The 22,109-nt window shown below is 41.2% G+C and overlaps 1 protein-coding gene across 1 annotated transcript in view; it reads left to right on the plus strand.

The window, feature by feature from the left end:
• The first annotated feature begins 19,494 nt into the window (after positions 1-19,494).
• DLGAP5 (DLG associated protein 5) overlaps positions 19,495-22,109 on the plus strand; it is a 40,651-nt gene continuing 38,036 nt past the window's right edge. Inside the window, exons 1-2 of the mRNA XM_081112029.1 lie at positions 19,495-19,628; positions 21,345-21,583. Coding sequence (XP_080968155.1) covers positions 21,346-21,583 — 238 coding nt within the window. The 5' untranslated portion in view covers positions 19,495-19,628; position 21,345. The remainder of the gene's footprint in view (positions 19,629-21,344; positions 21,584-22,109) is intronic.

The following is a 22,109-nucleotide window of genomic DNA, read 5'->3' on the forward strand; positions in this document are numbered from 1 at the left end:
ATCAATGATTAGAGAGAATCATTGATTGGCTACCTTCTGCACACCCACCACTGGGGATCGAGCTCACAACCTGCCCTTGACCAGGATCGAACCCAGGACCCTTCAGTACACAGGCCAATGCTTTATCCACCGAGCCAAACCAGCTAGGGCTAGCATGGGTTTCTTTTTCCTTCTTCACAGTTCCATGGGTAGAAGATTCGTTCTTACTGTAGATCTTAGCAGCTTCAGCATATGGTTTTTTCCTTTCTCTGTTAAGTCAAGAACTCTTGCCTTTTCACTTAAAGGAGGAACTTTATGGCTTCTCTTCTGCATATCCAGATTTCCAGCATCACCACTCTGCGCTTTGGGGCTGTTACTAAGTAAAATAAGGGTGACTTGGACACAAGCACTGCAATACCGTGACAGTCAATCTGATAAACGAGATGGCTACCGAGTGACTAACAGGCAGGCAGCTGTACAGTGTGGACACACTGGACAAAGGGATGATTCATGTAAGGGTGGGGCAGAGCAGGGCAGCATGAGATTTCATCACACTGCTCAGAACAGTGCACAATTTAAAACTTACACAGTACCTATTTCTGGAATTTTCTACTTAATATTTTCAGACCATAAGGGTCTGAGAAGGCTTGTAAACTAGTGATATCTTTCCATGTCTCTTGAGTAAAGACTTATTTGTTTTCTTTAAATAAAAAAATTTAAAAACCACACGTCTGGCCAAAAAGGGTGTAAAGACTTTGTCACCTTCTAAAAATCCTAAGTATTGAAAACAACATGATTTTCCATATGCATGTTTTACACTTTTCTGAAGTAATTGGGCTCTCTTCAAGGGAGGTTTCCCACATACTTGGAAGGAACGCACATCTTGGAGCAAAAATTTTTCATTTAGGGACATTTAGATGGTGAAAGAAAGCAACCCCCCTCCCTGCCCCCCCCACACAGATAGTGTAATAAATAGTTACTAGATTTTATACTATCATAAAACAATATGTTTCACAGAAAAAGATTGGACATGTAATAAAAAAGAAAATACCAAGAACCAAAATGGCGGCATAGGTAAAAGCCTGTACTTGCTGCCTCCCACAACTACATCAAAACTACAACTAAAAGACAAAACAGATATCATCCAGAACCACAGGAGGCTGGCTGAGTGGAAGTTCGACAACTAGAGGGAAAGAGAAAAGCGCATTGAAACCGGTAGGAGGTACAGAGGTGCGGAAGAGCGGAGGTACGGAGGCGTGTGAAACGGGCTGGAAACTGGGTACGCTGAGGTCTTTTTCAATTGGGAGGGAGATACAAACTCCTGACTGCTCTGAACTCCAGTTCCAGGCGAGACTCTGGGGACCCAGACTCATACGGGGAGAAACTGGACTGTCTGGCATCAGGCAGGAACACAAGGGCAGCTTTCTCTCAGAGGTGCTCGCAGCGTTCATTGTTCCTGCAATGGACCGAGGGACACAGAGACCCAGGGATCTACCCGGGCAGGGCTGACGGGCAACCATTGCTGTTTGCAACGCTCTGTGATTCCCCGAGACCACATCCCACCCAATTTACAACCCCACCCAATTTACAACCCCACCCAAGCTGTGCTCAGAGGCTTTTGCATATGAATGACCTGGCCTTTTGCAACCTAACCAAACAAACTGCAGCTGGGTCAAAGAACCCCAGAGCTTCCAAAAGAAGGCCTAAGGCTTGTCAGCAGCCTGCATTGCTTCACAGCTGCACCTCATCTGGGTACCTCCAAACCCCAAACAAAGAGGAGGAATTCACAGATCTCTCTGTAGCTCCTGCTGGGTGGCCTCAGGCAGTGGCTGACTTTGCACCTCCTTGGAGATCCAAGAGCCAGTGTACCCAGTGGTCAAAGTGGTACCACACCAGATTACAACTCTTCAGATTCATAAGAGACAAACTCAGGGGGCAGACTCAGTGAGCACCAAAGCCCCACTGAAGCAAGTCCTGCCCCATAAGGGTGTTTCCAGCACAGCAGTTCTCCCACTGTAGACACAACTGGTCCTCACAGCCAATTGGTCTGGAGGTCAATTCCTCCCAGTGATACCAATAGCAATCAAGGCTTAACTACAACAAGACTGTGCACACAGCCCACAAAGGGGTGCACTAAGAGCGTCCACCTCAGGTAATTGGGGAGGCTGAGCCACTGGGCCCTATAGGACACCTAGCACACAAAGCCACTCTACCAACACAGGAAAGCAGCCAAAATGCGGAGACAAAGAAACATGTCACAAATGAAAGAAATGGAGGAAAGAAAACTACTGGATATAGAGTTCAAAACCATAAGGTTACTCAAGAATTTTCTAGAAACCGCCGATAAATTTAGTGAGACCCTGGAGGATATGAAAAAGGACCAATTAGAAATTAAGCATACACTGACAGAAATAAAGAATAATATACAAATTGAGAACCAAGACGGCGGCATAGGTAAACACCGGAGAATGCTGCCTCGCACAACCACTTCAAAAATACAACTAAAAGACGGAATGGACATCACCCAGAAGCACAGAAAAGCTGGCTGAGGGGAAATTCTTCAACTAGAAGGAAAGAGAACAGCATACCGAGACTCAGAGGAGGCGCAGTGTGGAAAATACAAAGGTGCGGAGGTGCGCGGGGAGCGGGCTGGTGGCTGAGGGCGCGGTTGTCGTTTTCAATCGGGAGGGAGGCTCAGGCCCTGAGCTCCAATTCTGGGCGAGTCTCTAGGGACCCAGACTCAAACGGGAGAAGCGGGACCGTCTGGCATCGGTCGGAACGCGAGGGCAGCTTTCTCTCCGAGGTTTGCAGCAGTTGCTGGGACTCTGAGAGGTAGAGCCTCTGGGGACGGGACTGAGAGCAGCCGTAACTGCTCCCTCCGCCCACCCTGTTTGATCCCGTGCGACCCGCCCCGCCCAAGCCCTATACAGAGCCATTTGCGGGATAGCCTCAGGCAAAGGCTAGATTAGCACCTCCCCAGAGGACAGAAGTTTTCCCACTGCAGACACAGCTGACTCTCACAGCCAGTTGGCCTGGAGGTCAAATCCCCCCAGTATTAACTACAACAATCAAGGCTTAACTACAACAAGACTGCGCACAAAGACCACTAGGGGGTGCACCAAGAAAGCATAAAAAATGCGGAGACAAAGAAACAGGACAAAATTGTCAATGGAAGATATAGAGTTCAGAACCACACTTTTAAGGTCTCTCAAGAACTGTCTAGAAGCCGCTGATAAACTTAATGAGATCTACAAGAAATCTAATGAGACCCTCGATGTTATGATAAAGAACCAACTAGAAATTAAGCATACACTGACTGAAATAAAGAATACTATACAGACTCCCAACAGCAGACCAGAGGAGCACAAGAATCAAGTCAAAGATTTGAAATGTGAAGACGCAAAAAACACCCAACCGGAAAAGCAAAATGAAAAAAGAATCCGAAAATATGAAGATGGTGTAAGGAGCCTCTGGGACAGCTTCAAGCGTTCCAACATCAGAATTATAGGGGTGCCTGAAGATGAGAGAGAGCAAGATATTGAAAACCTATTTGAAGAAATAATGACAGAAAACTTCCCCCACCTGGTGAAAGAAATAGACTTACAACTCCAGGAAGCGCAGAAAACCCCAAACAAAAGGAATCCAAAGAGGACCACACCAAGACACATCATAATTAAAATGCCAAGAGCAAAAGACAAAGAGAGAATCTTAAAAGCAGCAAGAGAAAAAAAGTCAATTACCTACAAGGGCATACCCATACGACTGTCAGCAGATTTCTCAACAGAAACTTTGCAGGCCAGAAGGGAGTGGCAAGAAATATTCAAAGTGATGAATAGCAAGAACCTACAACCAAGATTACTTTATCCAGCAAAGCTACCATTCAGAATTGAAGGTCAGATAAAGAGCTTCACAGATAAGGAAAAGCTAAAGGAGTTCATCACCACCAAACCAGTATTATATGAAATGTATCCTTTAAGAAGAGGAAGAAGAAGAAAAAGGTAAAGATACAAATTATGAACAATAAATATGCATCTATCAACAAGTGAATCTAAGAATCAAGTGAATAAATAATCTGATGAACAGAATGAACTGTTGATTATAATAGAATCAGGGACACAGAAAGGGAATGGACTGACTATTCTTGGGGGGAAAGGGGGTATGGGAGATGCGGGAAGAGACTGGACAAAAATTGTGCACCTATGGATGAAGACAGTGGGTGGGGAGTGAGGGCGGAGGGTGGGGTGGGAACTGGAAGGAGGGGAGTTATGGGGGGGGGGGAAAGAGGAACAAATGTAATAATCTGAACAATAAAGATTTAATAAAAATATAAAATAAATAAAAAAGAAAGAATAATATACAGAGATCCAACAGCAGACTAGAGGATGGCAAGAATCAAGTCAAAGATTTGAAATACGAAGAAGCAAAAAACGCCCAACCGGAAAAGCAAAATGAAAAAAGAATCCGAAAATATGAAGATAGTGTAAGGAGCCTCTGGGACAGCTTCAAGTGTACCAACATCAGAATTATAGGGGTGCCTGAAGATGAGAGAGAGCAAGATATTGAAAACCTATTTGAAGAAATAATGACAGAAAACTTCCCCTACCTGGTGAAAGAAATAGACTTACAACTCCAGGAAGCGCAGAAAACCCCAAACAAAAGGAATCCAAAGAGGACCACACCAAGACACATCATAATTAAAATGCCAAGGGCAAAAGACAAAGAGAGAATCTTAAAAGCAGCAAGAGAAAAAAAGTCAATTACCTACAAGGGCATACCCATACGACTGTCAGCTGATTTCTCAACAGAAACTTTGCAGCCAGAAGGGAGTGGCAAGAAATATTCAAAGTGATGAATAGCAAGAACCTACAACCAAGATTACTCTACCCAGCAAAGCTATCATTTAGAATTGAAGGTCAGATAAAGAGCTTCACAGATAAGGAAAGCTAAAGGAGTTCATCACCGCTAAACCAGTATTATATGAAATGCTGAAGGGTATTCTTTAAGAAGAGGAGGAAGAAGAAAAAGGTAAAGATAAAAATTATGAACAACAAAGTAACAACAAATACGTATCCATCAACAAGTGAATCTAAAAATCAAGTGAATAAAAAATATGATGAACAGAATAAATTGGTGAATATAATAGAATCAGGGCCATAGAAAGGGAGTGGACTGACAATTCTCAGGGGGAAGGGGGTGTGGGGGGTGCGGGAAGAGACTGGACAAAAATTGAAAACCTATGGACGAGGACAATGGGTGGGGGGGGTAAGGGCATGGGGTGGGGTGGGAACAGGGTGGAGGGGAGCTATGGGGAGAAAAAAGAGGAACAACTGTAATAATCTGAACAATAAAGACTTATTTTTTAAAAAAGAAAAATACCCCTGATTGTTCTGCATGAAGTAAAAATTATCAGTTCATGCCAAAAAGCCATTCCTGACTTACCATACCTGCTTCATACCTGGCTCACTCTGTGATGTATTGCTTATTTATACAGGACAGCTCAGCAGATGTCACATCTGGTTATCCTGCAGGTTTGGAGCTCTAGTTTATTTTTAGTTGGAATGGCATGAGAAAGTTTAATACCTCGGGTAAGCCTACACTGCAAAAATTTTTAGCTTGAACTTTGTTACATCTAGTACTTTCCTGAATCTTTAAGATTGGCCTGATAAGAAAGAGAAAGCGAGCACTATTCAATAGAAGTAGGACAAGGAAGATAGGGGGAAAGAAAGGTCAGTACTGAAACCCTCCAGATTCACTCCCTATTCACCCTGGACCCGATACAGTTATTAATGCTGCATCAAGTAACCCAGTTATGAGCAAAAACCTTTCAATGAAAAATGTCTGGCTATTCCAAAAGTGTTTGGCCCAGTTTTCTGAATTTAATTTAACTTTATTGTTAGTCCTTCTTACTCTTTAGCAGGCAACGTGCTGTCCAACCCAATAGAATCCTGCTGTGGAATTACCAGACTTCTGGACTATTAGCACTATTCTCTTTTCATTTCACCTTTGCAAAACAAAATGAGCAACAAAACTTTATTTGCACATTAAGCTGCAATAACTATTTACTACCAAAACTAAACATGACAAAACCCCTCTAAGCAGGACAACACACACACACACACACACATGCATATACACATATAACACAGACAGGCTAGAAGCCATAGGGCAATGATTTGGTAAATTATACTACTATCACAATCATACAACTCCAAAACAAAAATACTAGAGACAGAAAGGATATGGGTAAACAGGAACCCTCGTTTACAGCTGGGCAAAGTATAAGTTGTATGATACAACCATTTTGAAGAGCAATTTGGCAATATCCAGTAAAGAAATGTGCAGGAATCACAACATGCAGTCTCACTTGTAGACATATACACTAGAGAAATTCTCAGACGTGTGCACAAGGAGATATGTTTGATGCAGCATTATTTTGACTAAAAAAAAAAGGGAGGATTAATCTAATGTTTATTAATTTTCAAATAGAGTTTCCAAAAAGGAATACTATTCAGTAGTGAAAATGACACTCAACTTACATGTATCAACATGGATAAATTTTGAAGTCACCCTGAATAACCATGATAAATTGCAGAATGATATTGTATTGCAGAATTAAATTGGATTATACACATTTTTTGTTAATCCTCACCTGAGGATATTTTTCTATTGATTTTTAGAGAGGATGGAAGGGAGGGGAAGAGACAAAGAGAGAGAAACATAGATATGAGAGAGAGACATTGATTGGTTGCCTCCTGCACACACTCCAACCCAGGCCAGGATCAAGCCTGCAACTGAGGTACATGCCCTTGACTAGAATTGAACCTATGGGTTGATGCTCTATCCACTTAGCCAAACCAACTAGGGCATTATATGCATTTTAAAAAGACACCTAAGTTTGTGAAAAAGTATGGAGTCATAGAAGTATACTGCTTATAAAAAATCACAGGGGCCTCCCTTGTTTAGAATAAGTCTAACTTGGGTTCTTTAAAAAATGAGTTATGAGCCCTGGCCGCTATGGCTCAGTTGGTTGGGCATCCTCTTATACACCAATAGGTTGTTGGTTCAATTCTTGGTCAGGGAACATGCTCGGGTTGCAGGCTCAATCCCTGGTAGGGGGCGTGCAGGAGGCAGCCCATTGATGTTTCACTCTCACATCCATGGTTCTCCCTCTCTCTCCCTCTCTCTCTAAAAGTCAATAAAATTTTTTAAAAATTAAATTAAAATAAGCAATGAGGTATAAATTTCAGAATATGAAAAGACTAGAGATTATTCAAAGATTTTCATGTCTTTTAATTCTTTCTGCAAAAATGTTCAGACATAACCACACTGGTTTCATCACTCTGCTTATGAAATTTCTTCATTTTTTTATATGTCCAAGCATATCTGAATATCCCCAGCCCCCATGACCATCACCTTTTATAGAGGCAGACACGAGGGTTTTGACCCCAACTAATGTATGCTTCAAAGTACAGAAAAAGGTATTATGGCCTTATAAAAATTAACTTCCCCTGGGGTCACAAGAAATTATAGTATAATATCTAAAACAGATCTGATTATAACTCAGTGGCCTTATTTGAAGCAAGTTTGATGGGCAGATTTTTCTCTGTTCTTCATTAGCAAAGTTAATCTGAAGGCTGGCACCATTTGCGAATAGCTTCTCACGGGAACTTTACAAGCCTAACTATTGCAATAACCTGAAATTAATCTCTCTTAGAAAGATGCTTGCAAATCCTGGTGAGACTTACTGAGGAACAACTGTTGACAGTCAATTTGTTATTTCTGTCTTTTCTTTTCCTCTGAAAGACATAGGAAAATATTTAAACCTTTGGCTGGAGGGGGTTTCCAGGGATATAGAAAGGTCTCCAAAAACAGATGCACATCCACCTTCAAGGTGGCGTTCACCTACAGAGAGAGATGTAGACCAATGGGACCAGGGAAAGCATAAAAGAAGCTTCAATTGTATCTTTAACATTTTAGTCTTTTTTTAATTAAAAAGGTGAAGCAAATATTGAGAAATGGTAATATTTTTTAAACCGGATGGCAGACATATATGTCCTCATTACATAATTCTCTCCCGTTTTCTGTATTCTTGAAATGTTTTAAAAGAAATAAAACAATGCTGTCAGTGTGGCTCAGTGGTTGAGCGTCAACTGTGAACCAGGAGGTCACGGTTCAATTCCCAGTCAGGGCACATGCCCAGTTTGTGGGCTTGATTTCCAGGAGGGGGCGTGTACGAGGCAGCCAATCAATGATTCTCTACTAGCAGCATTGATGTTTCTATCTCTCCCTCTCTCCCCTTCTCCCTATCTCTCTGAAATCAATAAAAATATATTTTAAAAAATAAAGAGCAATTCCATTTCTAAGATGTTTTCTGTTGGATAGAGTTGCACAAAGGCACAAAGATATATGTATAAAGGTATTGCTTATCATAATAAAAAATGAAAAAAGATCATTTCTATCTACGAAAGACAGATTAAATTGATGATGCTATGTCCAATGTACAGAGTACTATGCATCAACAAATGAAGATGACCACAATATAACCTAAGTCCAAAAAAGAGCAAGTGGTGGAACCTCATATACAATACAATTCTATTTGCACAAAAAGGCATACATTATACCTATCTGTGCATACAAGTGTCTGAAAGAAATGTTCTGTGATTATCTCTAGGAGATGAGACCGGAGGCTGGGAATGCGAAAGAAACATGTTATTTCTTCTGTACTTTTATTATATCAGCTAGGACTCTACTGCCAACGACAGAAATCAGAAACTCTAGCTGCCCTAAGAAACAAGTGAAGCCCTGACCAGTTTGGCTCAGTGGATAAAGCGTCGGCCTGAGAACTGAAGGGTCCCAGGTTCGATTCCGGTCAAAGGCATGTACCTTGGTTGTGGGCACATCCCCAGTAGGGGGTGTGCAGGAGACAGCTGATCGATGTTTCTCTCTCATCGATATTTCTAACTCTCTATCCCTCTCCCTTCCTCTCTGTAAAAAAATCAATAAAATATATTTTTTTAAAAAAGAAAAAGAAACGAGTGAATTCGTTGCCTCAGTTTAACTGAAAAATCTGGGGGGGGGGGGGAGTGAGGGGTCAGGTTAATCAATTTATTTCCTGTTGCTACCTTCCTGTGCCTAAATTTTTGGACACAGTCTCCATACAGCTCTACATGATACTGGTTTTGGGGCTTTCGGCTGCCACCACGTGGTGAGTATGCTGTACTGCTACTTGGTTCCCTTAAAGGACTCAAGTAATTCGATTTCCAACTTGTAAAGTGGTAATACAGATTCTGATGCGTATAACAAAATAGATGAATTAATGTTTCTATTCAAAGATAAAAAAAGATTTCTCTTCCAAAAGGAGAATTTAAGATCATGTATATAATGACTTCACATACATTTATAGTTAAATTGAATATATTACTTTCTGCTTGTATATTTAACATATAAAGAAAAAATGACATTGCAAATATTATGCGCCACTAACTGTAAATGCCTTGAAGCTGGTAATGCATAGAAAGTATATGAATAAAATTACATGCCACCAATTTATTCAAACCTTTGAACCTACTAATAGATTTTTTTATTATTGTACTTTATTCTGAGTACAAATTGCTGTAATTTTCTTTGAAACTATGCTATTCTGTAATAGCTGCATAACAGTAATATCTCCTAAATTATACACTGAAATTTTTGAATGCTTGGTAGCAATACATCATTCAAATAGGTCTTTCCAGCATTTTACATTTGGGGGGGTGGGGGGTGGGTGGGAAGAAAAGAGAACACAAGCACGGAACATTCTAATGAAAACTAGAGGAAAAGTGTAAATTAATGAGAAATTAAAGATTTTGTGTGTACACTCAATGCACACAAAAGAGAGGGGACCAGAAAAATGGATGGACTCTAAACAATGCTTTATTCTGCTAAATGTAAAGTTTATTATTAAGAACATCTTATAGGAAAGGCTTCAGATCAAGGTGTAGACTGTGACACATAACTAATTGCACACCCTCCCACTGACATTCCAACACAGGTTTTGTTTTGTTTTTTAAGTATAAACACTTTTAGAGCATCATCAGTGTACCAGAAATTTTGAAGACTACCTGGAAAATAGAAAGCGAATGGGGTTGAATTTCCTGAGAAAAATAAAAAGACAAGAAATTACATCTCAGGACCCAAAGGCTATGTAGGTTTTTTGTAAGAAGTCTCAGATAAGCTCCAGACTCTCAGCAAATTCAAGAGAGGAGCTGACTGTGGAGCAACCATCAGTGTAGCTCATTAAAGGTCCTTCCTGGTGAGAGTGTTGGGGGCTGAGAGAAAAATCAAAGCCAGACTTTAGTCACTTCAGAATTTCCTCTCCCCCCCGCAAAAAAAACCCACATTAAACAAGAGACTTTGTAATATTAAAAGCAGAATTCACAATGAAGACATAAAATCTATGCACCAAATAACATAGCATCAACATTCATAAAGCAAAAACTCTAGAAGATACAAGGAAAGTCAGAAACACAATAGAGAAAGAGACTTCAATTCACTTCCCTTACTCTGTGTTGGAGCAAGTAAAAAACAAGAATATAGAAGGAAAGGGAGTAATGTCTTCAAAGGCTTAAAAAAAATTGTTGAGCTGAGCTTTATTATTAAATAATCACAAAGACAAAATAAAGGCATCTGGGAATTTAAAAGTTTACCTACATGAAAAAATTACGTGAAGAGTTCAGCACAAACAAAGGAATCCAAGGCATCAAGTTTTACAATAATGGTGTCAACTAAGTGAACCAGAACAAGTAAAGGAAAGATTTAAGCAGCACGGTTTTAATGTCATAGGATTCCGTTTCCTTCTAAAGCCAATCACAACATTTGGTTATAGTGAATAATACTTATCTATATTATAAAAGGCATGTGGCCCTCACACCATAACAACCAAAGACCGGCGCAGGTGGGCGAAGCTGCAAGTGCGGGTAGGTGGGACCATGCGATTTCACACGCTGGGCTTCTAATCCTATATAATAAAGAGCTAATATGCAAATGGTCATCACGCCCTTGTGCCCTCACACCCTCGTGCTGGGGCCAGGGGATCTGAGGCCGCACCCCAGTCCTGGCATCGGGGCTGGGGGACCTGAGGCCATGCCCTCCGCCCTGGCAGGGCTTGATGGGGGACCTGAGGCTGTGCCCCCGCCCCCCTGCCCTGCGGGGCTTGATGGGGGTGGGGCTGGCCGAGTCTAGGTCTCACGCGATTTCAAGGCGCATGTGGGAGGGCGGGGACTTGACTCTGAGTCCTGCAGTGAGGCCCAGACTGATAGGAGGGAGGTCTTCATATACATTTTACTAATTTTCTTTCATCTCTGACACTTCTATTATAAAGAAAGGGCAAATAGCAATATTAAAATATTTCCTCTAATTAATTCCCTTTTTTTTGTTAATATATATTTTATTGATTTTTTACAGAGAGGAAGGGAGAGGGATAGAGAGTTAGAAACACCGATGAGAGAGGAACATTGATCAGCTGCCTCCTGCACACTCCCCACTGGGAATGCCCGCAACCAAGGTACATTCCCTTGACCGGAATCAAACCCGGGACCCCTGAGTCCACAGGCCGACGCTCTATCCAGTGAGCCAAACCGGTCAGGGCATTAATTCCCTTTTAATGTGCACAAATTTTGTGCACCAGGCCACTAGTATAATCATAATAGCTATCATACATGCTGTCTATTGGTTTTCACTTTTGAGTGTCAAATAATGCCCAAAGCATAGAAGAGTTAATAATTATATTACAGAGTAGCATGTAAATGTCATAAACCTCGAGAATTAAAAAAAATTACGTGGCAGGGTATAAATGTCAGCCAACAAACTGAAGTGTAGAAGCAATATCACTTTGTTTTCTACACTTCAATTTAATTTCTGCCTCTGAGAAATGTCCCCTATCTCCTTCCACCACCCCCATACAATCTGCTGGATGGGAAATATAACCGCAGACATTCTTGGGGTTTCTCCGATCTCCCTGGATCCCAACTGCCAAAGCTTCAGAGAGAAGAGGGACCCTCCAGTTAACAGAGAGACTCAACAAATGATTGTTCCCAAAGCAGCAGATCTCTGCCCTTTTGGGGTCCCATGAAGCATGGGAGTCTTCGCTGAGGTTGGAAATCCTGTGCTAGGGTCCTGCCTTTCCCAGGTATCTGACACTGCTGTCTCTTCTGAGGCTCGCTCCCTTCTCAGGGCTCCTCCACGGAGCAGCGTTTGGGTCCCACGTAGCTTTTCACCACCAGCCAACCCTCATGGAATCTCTGGGGGAGAAGGCTCTTCCCAACTCCTGCTTCTCCAAGTTACCATGCTTCCTGCAGTGAGTTTAGGCTTATGGAAAGCAAAAGCCAAGAAAAATTGTACAGGCTAGTTTTATTTTCCTCCCCATCCTGAGGTGATAAAATTCAGAGCCTGTTACTTGCTTGAATGGAGAAATGGGACAGAAAAATAAAAATCAATATCACACAATGTTATTCAGACACATAGTAATGTACGGAACAATTGGGATGTAGATAGAAGTAGAAAGGTTAGTATTCTCGTTTTTCATTGTGGGTACTTAGTCCATATTAAATTGGATAAATCAAGAATTAGACATTTAAATGTATTATTTAAAGTCGATAAGGCAACCATTAGAAAATAAAATAATTAGATATTAGTAATAAAGATAAATATAATAAAATAAAATGTAAGCAGAGATGGGAGGATAGTTCACAACAATTCTTAATTTTTCACAGTGGGATAGTAATAGATTCTGTATTAAATTGATCAAACTTGAAATGAAAGAATATGCTATTAAACTAAAAGCAGAAACTGTTAACAGGGGTGATTTCCAGGAAATGAATTAGGGCTGGGAGAAACGGAGAGTTAGGAAGGGGAGGGAGAATTTTATTTTTCATTTTAAGCATTTTTATTCTAATTTTTTATTATGTGCATGGAATTATTTTCTAACAAAAATTATATTAATTCAAAATAAATAAAACTATTTTTAGTGTATTGCTTCATTAATATTAATAAGATATATTTAATAAAGAACTCATTAAAACATTCCTATGGCATTAGACCTTTACTTTGAAAATTGACTATTAAATTCCTCACAATATTGTGAACAGCTGCTAAAAAATACACCAAAAAGACAAAAGCAAACAAAATATAAAAAAGAAAAACAACAAAATTTTTAATAAAATAATTTTAAAAGTATATATGTATAAATTATTGAATTAAAAATCCACATCAAAAAACAAATTTCTTTAGCCTTATATAGATAAATAATTTACCCAAAAGAAACACTTGGAAACAACTAGAAGGAAAGAAACACTAACAAAAATGAGCAAGAGTGACAAAGCAATGTTAATGAGCATGCAGTCTTTCATTCAAAACATTTCATTATTGCCCTGGTTGGTGTGGCTCAGTTGGCTAGGCATCATTTCATGCACCAAAAGGTTGCTGGTTCAATTCCCTGTCAAGGGCCATGCCGGGGTTATGGGCTCCATCCCTGTAGGGGGCTTGCAGGAGGTGGCCAATCAATGTTAGGCTTTCACATCAGTGTTTTTCTCTCTCTCCCTCTCTCTTCCACTCTCTCTAAAAATCTATATATAAACTATTCTTTTTAAAAAAAAAAATTTTTTTTATTGATTTCAGAGAGGAAAGGAGAAGGAGAGAGATATAGAAACATCGATGATGAGAGAGAATCATTGACTGGCTGCATCCTGCATGTCCCACACTGGGGACCGAGTCCAGAACCTGGGCATGTGCACTGGACCGCAATCAAATCATAAGCTCCCGGTTCATGGGTTTATGAGTTGCCGTTCAATCACCGAGCCACACCAGCTGACAAGATGTGTTTTTTAAATAACAAAAATCTAACATTTGATTAGATCCTCAGGGACATATAGTTAGATTCAGCTATTTGCAAGAATTTTTAAGCTATTTAGTGTACAAAAACCATGATTACAACACTGGTAGATATTAAAACACAAGAAAGTCTCAACAATTTTGCTATATCACAGAGTTCTTTCCAGGCTTTGTCAATATGTGTGCATAACTTAATAATTGTAATCTGTCAATTCCTACACATATTCAGAGATAATTTTGGAAGTATATACTTAAATTTTACAGAGATTTTTAAAAAGTGTTTTCAATCATATTTTATGAATTCATAGCACCATAAAAAATGAAATAGTTGTCACTTCATGTAATTCTTGAAAACCTCTATGTAATAAAAATGTCAATCAACATATTCACTGCATAACTGCTATATTTTCTCAGACAGTTCTGAGAGTGAAGCACAGTAACTTCCATCTTGTATAAAAAACTGCTGTTAGAAATTCTCTGCTATTGTTAGATAACCCCTTGTCCTGTAGACTCTGTCATTGTAAACTCTGTCACTTTAAGACAGTCTCCTATTCTATAAAATGACTTTGTTTTTAGTTCAAATAATAGAAAAAGATAAACTTCACTGTCTGACCTTGCAAGCTAGCCATCCAATGTAATAGACTAATATGGACTAATACTGATAATAATTCCCATATTCTTATGCCAAGTTCAAGCTCATTATGTATTCAAGGTTACAACTGTCTGTAACAATAACTCACACAGAGCCCTTTGTAATATCTGCAAACGAAGAAGCTTGAAAAGTATAAAATACAGGAAACTTCCTGTGTGACTTCCCTCAGAGATTTGAAAAAGACACCTTCCCCTGGGCCGCGCACAATAAAGGACTCCTAATTAATTGGCTCATTAAGGCGTCTTGTATCTCATTCGCTGATTTACGATACAAGAGAAGAATCATAAACAGATTTTCAATAAGTGGATAAGAAAAGTTTGAATGGCCGAAACCGGTTTGGCTCAGTGGATAGAGCGTCGGCCTGCGGACTGAGAGGTCCCAGGTTCGATTCCGGTCAAGGGCATGTATCTGGGTTGTGGGCACATCCCCAGTAGGAGATGTGCAGGAAGCAGCTGATCGATGATTCTCTCTCATCGATGTTTCTAACTATCTCTCTCCCTTCCTCTCTGTAAAAAATCAATAAAATATATTTAAAAAAAAAAAGAAAAAGAAAAGTTTGAATGAGTTCTACACTCTTTAAATTTCAAAGTGAACCTTGGGGTAAGGGTAGGGTGCGGAACGCAGAACCAAAGCAATGGCCTACAAAGTTAGGAATTGTGTGAAACCTTAACCACCCTTTACACAAGTAAGACTGATTGGGGCATGGGGCGGGGGGGGGGGGGGAGGACAATGGGGGGATAAGGACACATATGTAATACCTTAATCAATAAAGAAAAAAAATCAGCCAGAGAAGAAGAAAAAAAAAAAGCAAAAAAGACTGATTGGGAAAGATCTCTTATGTTTATTTGCTTAGAAAGATTCTGCCAGTTTATAGCAGCGACCAACTAAGGTTAAATTTGGTCATTATTACTAATTTTTTACAGTAATATCTCTTGCCCTTTATTTCTCAATATTTTAATTAAAAATGCACTTGGTTTCTATTGGTAGATTCAAGGATTTTGTTATTATTATTGTTGTTGCTAGTATTTTAAAGTACCATTTATTGAAAATTATTATTTACCAGATACTTTTATATAATTTATCTTTAGCTTAAAATCCATGGGAAAGATACTGTTATCAAACTGGAGGCTCTCTGCTCTAAAATGGCTCAACAGAGGACTTGAAGGATTCTCTTTCAAGACAGCTCACTTGGCCCTGGATGGTGTGGTTCGCTGGTTAGAGCTTGGCTCACGCACTAAAGGGTTTGATTCCTGGTTAGAGGCATGTATCTGGGCTGCAGGCTGGATCCCTGGCACGGTCCGGTTGGGGTATGTGCAGGAGGCCATATATGGTCTTTAACCTCTGGTTTAGAAAGTGGCAATTTGGGGATTTAAACTCAAGCCTTTGGGGCCCAAACCCACATTCTTTCCCTACTACTTCAAATACTCATCTTGGTAGCCTGCAAATCCATGTCCTGGTTTAGATGAATTCTGTCCCCGGGGCATTAAACGTTTATTAGGCATATAAAGTAAGAGCATCTTTAAAATATGGGGAAAAGATATGTGATTTCTTCATCCTTTAATTGCAATGGAGAATTTAGAGCCCTTTCATCCTCCTTTCAGCTTTAAATGTTAAAGGCAAATGGATTGATTACATAATTAATTTGCCACCCACTCCCCACTCCCTGCTTTGCTGGAAATAGGGCCAGTCCAGAGAACAGAGGAATGCCCACAGGATTTGGGTTTCATCCTAACTTTCCCCCTTTTGTGGACATCTAATGGTAATCACGATCTTTAAAGTGCTCACTATATGCCAGCTTCTATGCTAAGTTCTCTAATTCTCACAACAACCTTAAGAAGTAGGTATTGAGCCGAAACCAGTTTGGCTCAGTGGATAGAGCGTCGGCCTGCGGACTGAGAGGTCCCAGGTTCGATTCCGGTCAGGGGCATGTGCCTGGGTTGCGGGCATATCCCCAGTGGGAGATGTGCAGGAGGCAGCTGATCGATGATTCTCTCTCATCGATGTTTCTGGCTCTCTATCTCTCTCCCTTCCTCTCTGTAAAAAATCAATAAAATATATTTTTTTAAAAAAAAGAAGTAGGTATTGATATTATCCCTGTCAATGGCAATTTAAAATGGTTGGCGATTTAAAAACAGAAATTAAGCAGCTCCAGGTCTAGAGCTAGGTGGGTTGGACTCTAAAACTGCTCTCCACTCTTTACATTATAAACTTTTCTTGAATCGATCAATGATTCCACTTGTTCCTTTTTGGTAATCTATCAAGAATTTGTATATTACATTTGCTCTTTCTATCTGTGAATTGCCTACTTTCCCTTTGAAATTCCAGACCCCTTCTTAATCCAGAATGGTTTTAAACTTCAATGACCCAATGCATCCTCAAGTCTCATATTCATATATATGTTTTTTATTGATTTCAAAGAGAGGAAGGGAGAAGGAGAGAGAGAAATATCAATTCTGAGAGAGAATCATTGATTGGCTGCCTCCTACACGCCCCCTACTGGGGACGAAGCCCACAACCAGGTTATGTGCGGTGACCAGGAATCAAACTGTGACTTCCTGGTTCATGGGCCAACGCTCAACCACTGAGCAAAATGGTCTGGCTTTGGCTCTCATATCCTAATGGCATTCCTGAATGTGTATCCGTAATAAGTTTTTGACATTTTCTCCTGTTAATCTGTCTCATGTTGATTTAATTATTAGCACTGCCAAAAGAACTTTGAAAAGTGGGAGGAAAGTTATTTTTTGACCCTTATACCTCTTATCTGAAGTTCTGGGTTGGCAACTGAGGGTGCTTCCGCGTGCTCAGATCTTTTGAGTAGGGGTGAGATGGTCCCTTTTCCCTGATATTTCAAACAGCAACATTTCTTATAAACTATGACAGCATTTTCTAATAGAAGTATAATGTGAATTACATATATAACTTAAAATTTCCTAATAACCACAATAAAAAAGTGACAGGAAAAAATTTTGAGATATCCTAAATTTTTTTTTTTTTAAATATATTTTATTGATTTTTTACAGAGAGGAAGGGAGAGAGATAGAGAGTTAGAAACATCGATGAGAGAGAAACATCGATCAGCTGCCTCCTGCGCATCTCCCACTGGGGATGTGGCCGCAACCCAGGTACATGCCCCTGACCGGAATCGAACCCGGGACCTTTCAGTCCACAGACCGACGCTCTATCCACTGAGCCAAACCGGTTTCGGCGAGATATCCTAAATTAAAATACAACTAGGGTCCCGATGCACAAAATTCGTACAAGGGGCTCCGCCCTGGCTGCCTCAAAGCCCCTCGGCCCCACCCTCTGGTCATTCCGGAAGGTCATTCCGGAAGGTTGTTCAGCCATCTGGTCTAATTAGCATATTAGCTCTTTATTATATGGGATAGGCCAAAGAATGAAAAGAAGAGACAAGAGAGGTTAATCAGTTAACAACTGCAGGGCAAAACCAACAAAAGACTGCTCACATTCTTGAATGTTACAATAACTTGGAGTTTTCTCCCTCTGAAGCTCCTCTGAAGTTGATACTTTTCAGCATCTTGGTGGGCAGGAGAACTGGAACTGATCATTTCATTTAATCCTCCCAACATTCCTAAGAGATAGATAAGGAAAAGGATATTCAGAGAAGTGCAGAAAACTTGCCCCATATAAAGTGGCAATTTAAAATCACATGTATTTGGGGTAATCGCTGCCAGGCTCCCCTTCTCCCCCCTCCCCTCTCCCCCCTCCTTCTTCCTCTAAACAAAATCAATAAAAAATATTTAAAACAAAAAACCCCCCAGATACCATTTCACACCTACTAGAGGGGTTGACTGTTACAACCACTTTGGAAAACTGCTCGGCAATTTCTTATATAAAGTTAAGCATATACAGAATGACCCAGAAATTCCACATCTATATTTCTCCAAGATAAATAAAACATGCCTACAAGAATATTTACAGCAACTTGATTCATAATAGCTAAAAGCTGGAACAATCCAAATGTCCATCATCAGGTGAACGGATAAAGTATTCAACAGAATACTTTTCATCAAATAACTGCTGCTTCATGCAACAGTAGGGATGAGTCTTAAAAACAATATGCTGTGAGAAAAAAGACAGATACTAATGAGTACCTACCACCTTTATTTTTGAGACGATAGAAATCAGAGGAATGGTTGCTTAAGGCATATTGGAAAGGGGTGTAAGGGAACTGTTGGGCGATGGAATTGCTCTATATCCTGATTGGGTGGCAGTCACACAGCTGTTTCCATTTAGCAAAACTGATCAAATCGTATATTTAAAAACTATGCTTTTCCGCTATTTAAATTTTACCTCAATAAAAAAAAAAATGGGGGTAAAAAAGTAACACTTAGCCATGTAAGGAGAAATTTGGTATGGGAAGCCCTTTTTAAAACAGACTGAGGGAAGGCAGGGGAGGGGGTGGGAAGAGATCAACCAATGAACTTATATGCATACAGTATATGCATAACCCGTGGACACAGACAATGGGGTGGTGAGGGACTGGGAGAGGGTGGGGAAGCACAGGCGGGACTGGAAGAGGTTAATGGGGGCGGGGGGAGGGAAGACCTATGTAATACTTTCAACAATAAAGATTAAAAAAAAGAAACAGTCCAGTAAGCTCTGCTGGACTTATGCAACCAAATAAGGTCATTAAAAATCCCTGCAAACTTTCGGAGTGCCCTCTCCGTCAGAGCTCCTGCGTCTTTTCTGGGCTACCCGCGGGCCCCTGGGCGGTCGGGGCGGATTCAAACCTGGCCGCACCAGCCCGGGTTCCCGCTCCCTTCCCCACTGCCCCGCCCCGAGTCCGCAGCGCGTGGCGGACCTGTCAACAACAGCGCGCCGCGGACCCGCCCATCGGTCCCGCTCACACCCATCTGAACGGTCCGTTCGCCTTTCAATCAATTCAAATATCGCAAGGAGCAGACCAATCGCAAGCTTCTTCGAAGGGAAGAGGCGGGCATACTTCCCGGAAGTGTTGGTTAAAATCCCTCCAATCAGAGGCTGGGTGTGGGAAGTTTGAATTTAGCGGGGGCCCGTGGTGTAGACGTTCCTGCTTTAGGAGCAGCGTTGGTTTCCAGACCAAGAGAGTTCTTTGCTCTTTGCTTGAGGTTTCACGCTAGACCTGCCTCAGGTAGGTGGGTGCTGGGGTGCCGGAGGGAGAGCGCTGGCCTGCTTCCTTCTAGAAGGATGTGAGGACCTGCAGCTGCGAGCTGGACGCGCCGCGTTCGGGGGAGGGTCCGCTGGGACCACGTTCCCTGTCCTTCCCGAAGCTGAAAACACAGTCCTCCGGATTAAATATTTGTCGCCTCGATCTAGGTCGCTGTGAGCGTTTCCCCACCGGGGCGTAATCGGCCTGTGGAGCGGGTGGATACTTAGCATCCTTGGCTCTGACAGCAAATTTCAGCAGCTCCTCTCCATCCTGGGGCGACTGTAAACACCCGGCTCGAGAACGTGTAGGCAAGCCAGAATAAGGCATTGCAGACTCTGAGCTGGAAGGAGCTCCAGGCAGCCCGAGAAGAGGGTTTACATGTTTGTGAAGAGCGGATTGCCCGCCTTGGGATCCCAGCTGCAGCACTTTTTAGCTGTGCTCACGCGGGCAGTTAATTTACCTCATTTGTATAATGGCGAGAATATCTAACTACCCTTTAGGGTTTAGGAGATAATTAAATATGCCATTAGTACTAGTTCTCTCTCTCGGTGTGTGTATAGTGCTACGTTGTATTTCAAAATAACTAATGTATAAGTTTTATTAATATTTAGCAAAGTAATGCTTGTGGGAGGTGGCACATCATATAGGGAGAGTTCTTGATGAAAAGCACAGCCCTTTGTTACTTCCCCTAGGCTCCTACAGGAGAATGTTATTAGCATCCAGGTTAGAAGAATTCTCATTTTTTATACTCTTGTTGATTGCTTAAAAATAATGTAACATTTGAATTTGTTGCATTTCTTGTGCGGATTTTTCTTTTATTTGGAGTTTTCTAATGGACTTCCTTAGTTATTATTGTTGAAGAACATAGTGTACTTATAACTTTTAAAATTTCCTGATTGCAGACCCTCCCTCTTTTCCCCACCCCCTTTTTCCTTTAAGCTGGCAATAATTTTCTCTGGAAAGCCAGTCCTTTTTCTCCAGTTTGTCTTGGTTGTTTGCTATACCAGACGCGCAGATAACTCCCTTAGACTTTCCACTTTCCTGTATTCTTTTTGTCAGTTCGATCCATGGTTTCTTGGAACCCATGGCATCCTCTTTCTTGTTCTTTTCCCTTGTATTGCTTGAATACATTCTCCAAGGATACTTCTATGAAACGGGCATATGCCAACTAAACTATATAATGTCTCATATGGCCGAAAATAATTTTATTCTGCCCCCCCTCTCCCCCAGGGCAGACTGATTTGATTATCCTTCCATGGCACCCTGGTAATTCTTCTGAAAACCCTTCTTTTTCTTAATCTCATATATTGAGTGCCTATTTATCATCCTTACTTGTCTACTAGGCATCTCATATGTTTTTTTGTTTGTTTTGGTTTGGTTTTTGGCTTGAGAAAAATATAGCAGGTTGCCTGCATTCATCACTAGGGGATGGTTAAGAAACTATCCTGTATTATTATGGACTGTAGCTTCCTGAGCTTCACTTTATCTGACAAACAAGGTCCTATTTAGAACCCCAGAATAGGTCATACCGTCTTATCTTTTGATGACCTCCTTCCCACTCTTCAGTGTCACATTCCATTTTGTATTTGAACATTTTTATTTCAGAAGGCTCTGAGGTTGGGACAGGAGGTGAACTGGAATCTTAATTTTTTATGTAATAAAATGAAAAACCATGTGAGTTGGTCTGTCTCCTGACAGGATGTCTTCATCACATTTTGCCAGTCGACGCAGAAAGGATTTGAGTACTGACATGATTAGAACTAAAATTGCTCATAGGAAATCTCTGTCTCAAAAAGAACACAGACATAAGGAATATGAACGAAATAGACACTTTGGCTTGAAAGATGTCAACATTCCAACCTTAGAAGGTAGATGTCTTCTTGAATTAGACGAGACATCCCAAGAGCTTGTTCCAGAAAAGGCCAGTGTCAAGACAAGTAAGTAAAGGTTTATTGTAATTTTAAGTGCTTTGGAGAGTGAAGAGAAATTGATTTACTAACTGAGGTTAAAAAAATCCCTGACCAGAAGAATGGAGTTTTATAATTCCACTAGAGGCCTGGTGCACAAAAATTTGTGCACTCAGGGGGGAGGGGGGGCCCCTCAGCCCGGCCTGTGCCCTCTCGCAGTCTGGGACCCCTCAGGGGATGACCACCTGTTGGCTTAGGCCTGCTCCCCGGGGGATTGGGCCTAAGATGGCAATCAGACATCCCCCTGGCAGCCCGGCAGCCCTTAGGGGATGTCTACTTGCCAGCGGGGAGCAGGCCTAAACTGCAGTCGGATATCCTTAGCGCTGCTGAGGAGGCAGGAGAGGCTCCCACCACCACCGCTGTACTGGCAGCCATCAGCCTGGCTTGTGGCTGAGCAGAGCTCCTCCCATGTGAGAGTGCCCTGACCACCAGAGGGCAGTTCCTGCATTGAGCGTCTGTCCCCTGGTGGTCAGTGTGTGTCATAGTGATCAGCCAT

The sequence above is a fragment of the Myotis nattereri genome, assembly GCF_964212035.1.
Source record: "Myotis nattereri genome assembly, chromosome: 1".
Lineage (NCBI taxonomy): Eukaryota > Metazoa > Chordata > Mammalia > Chiroptera > Vespertilionidae > Myotis > Myotis nattereri.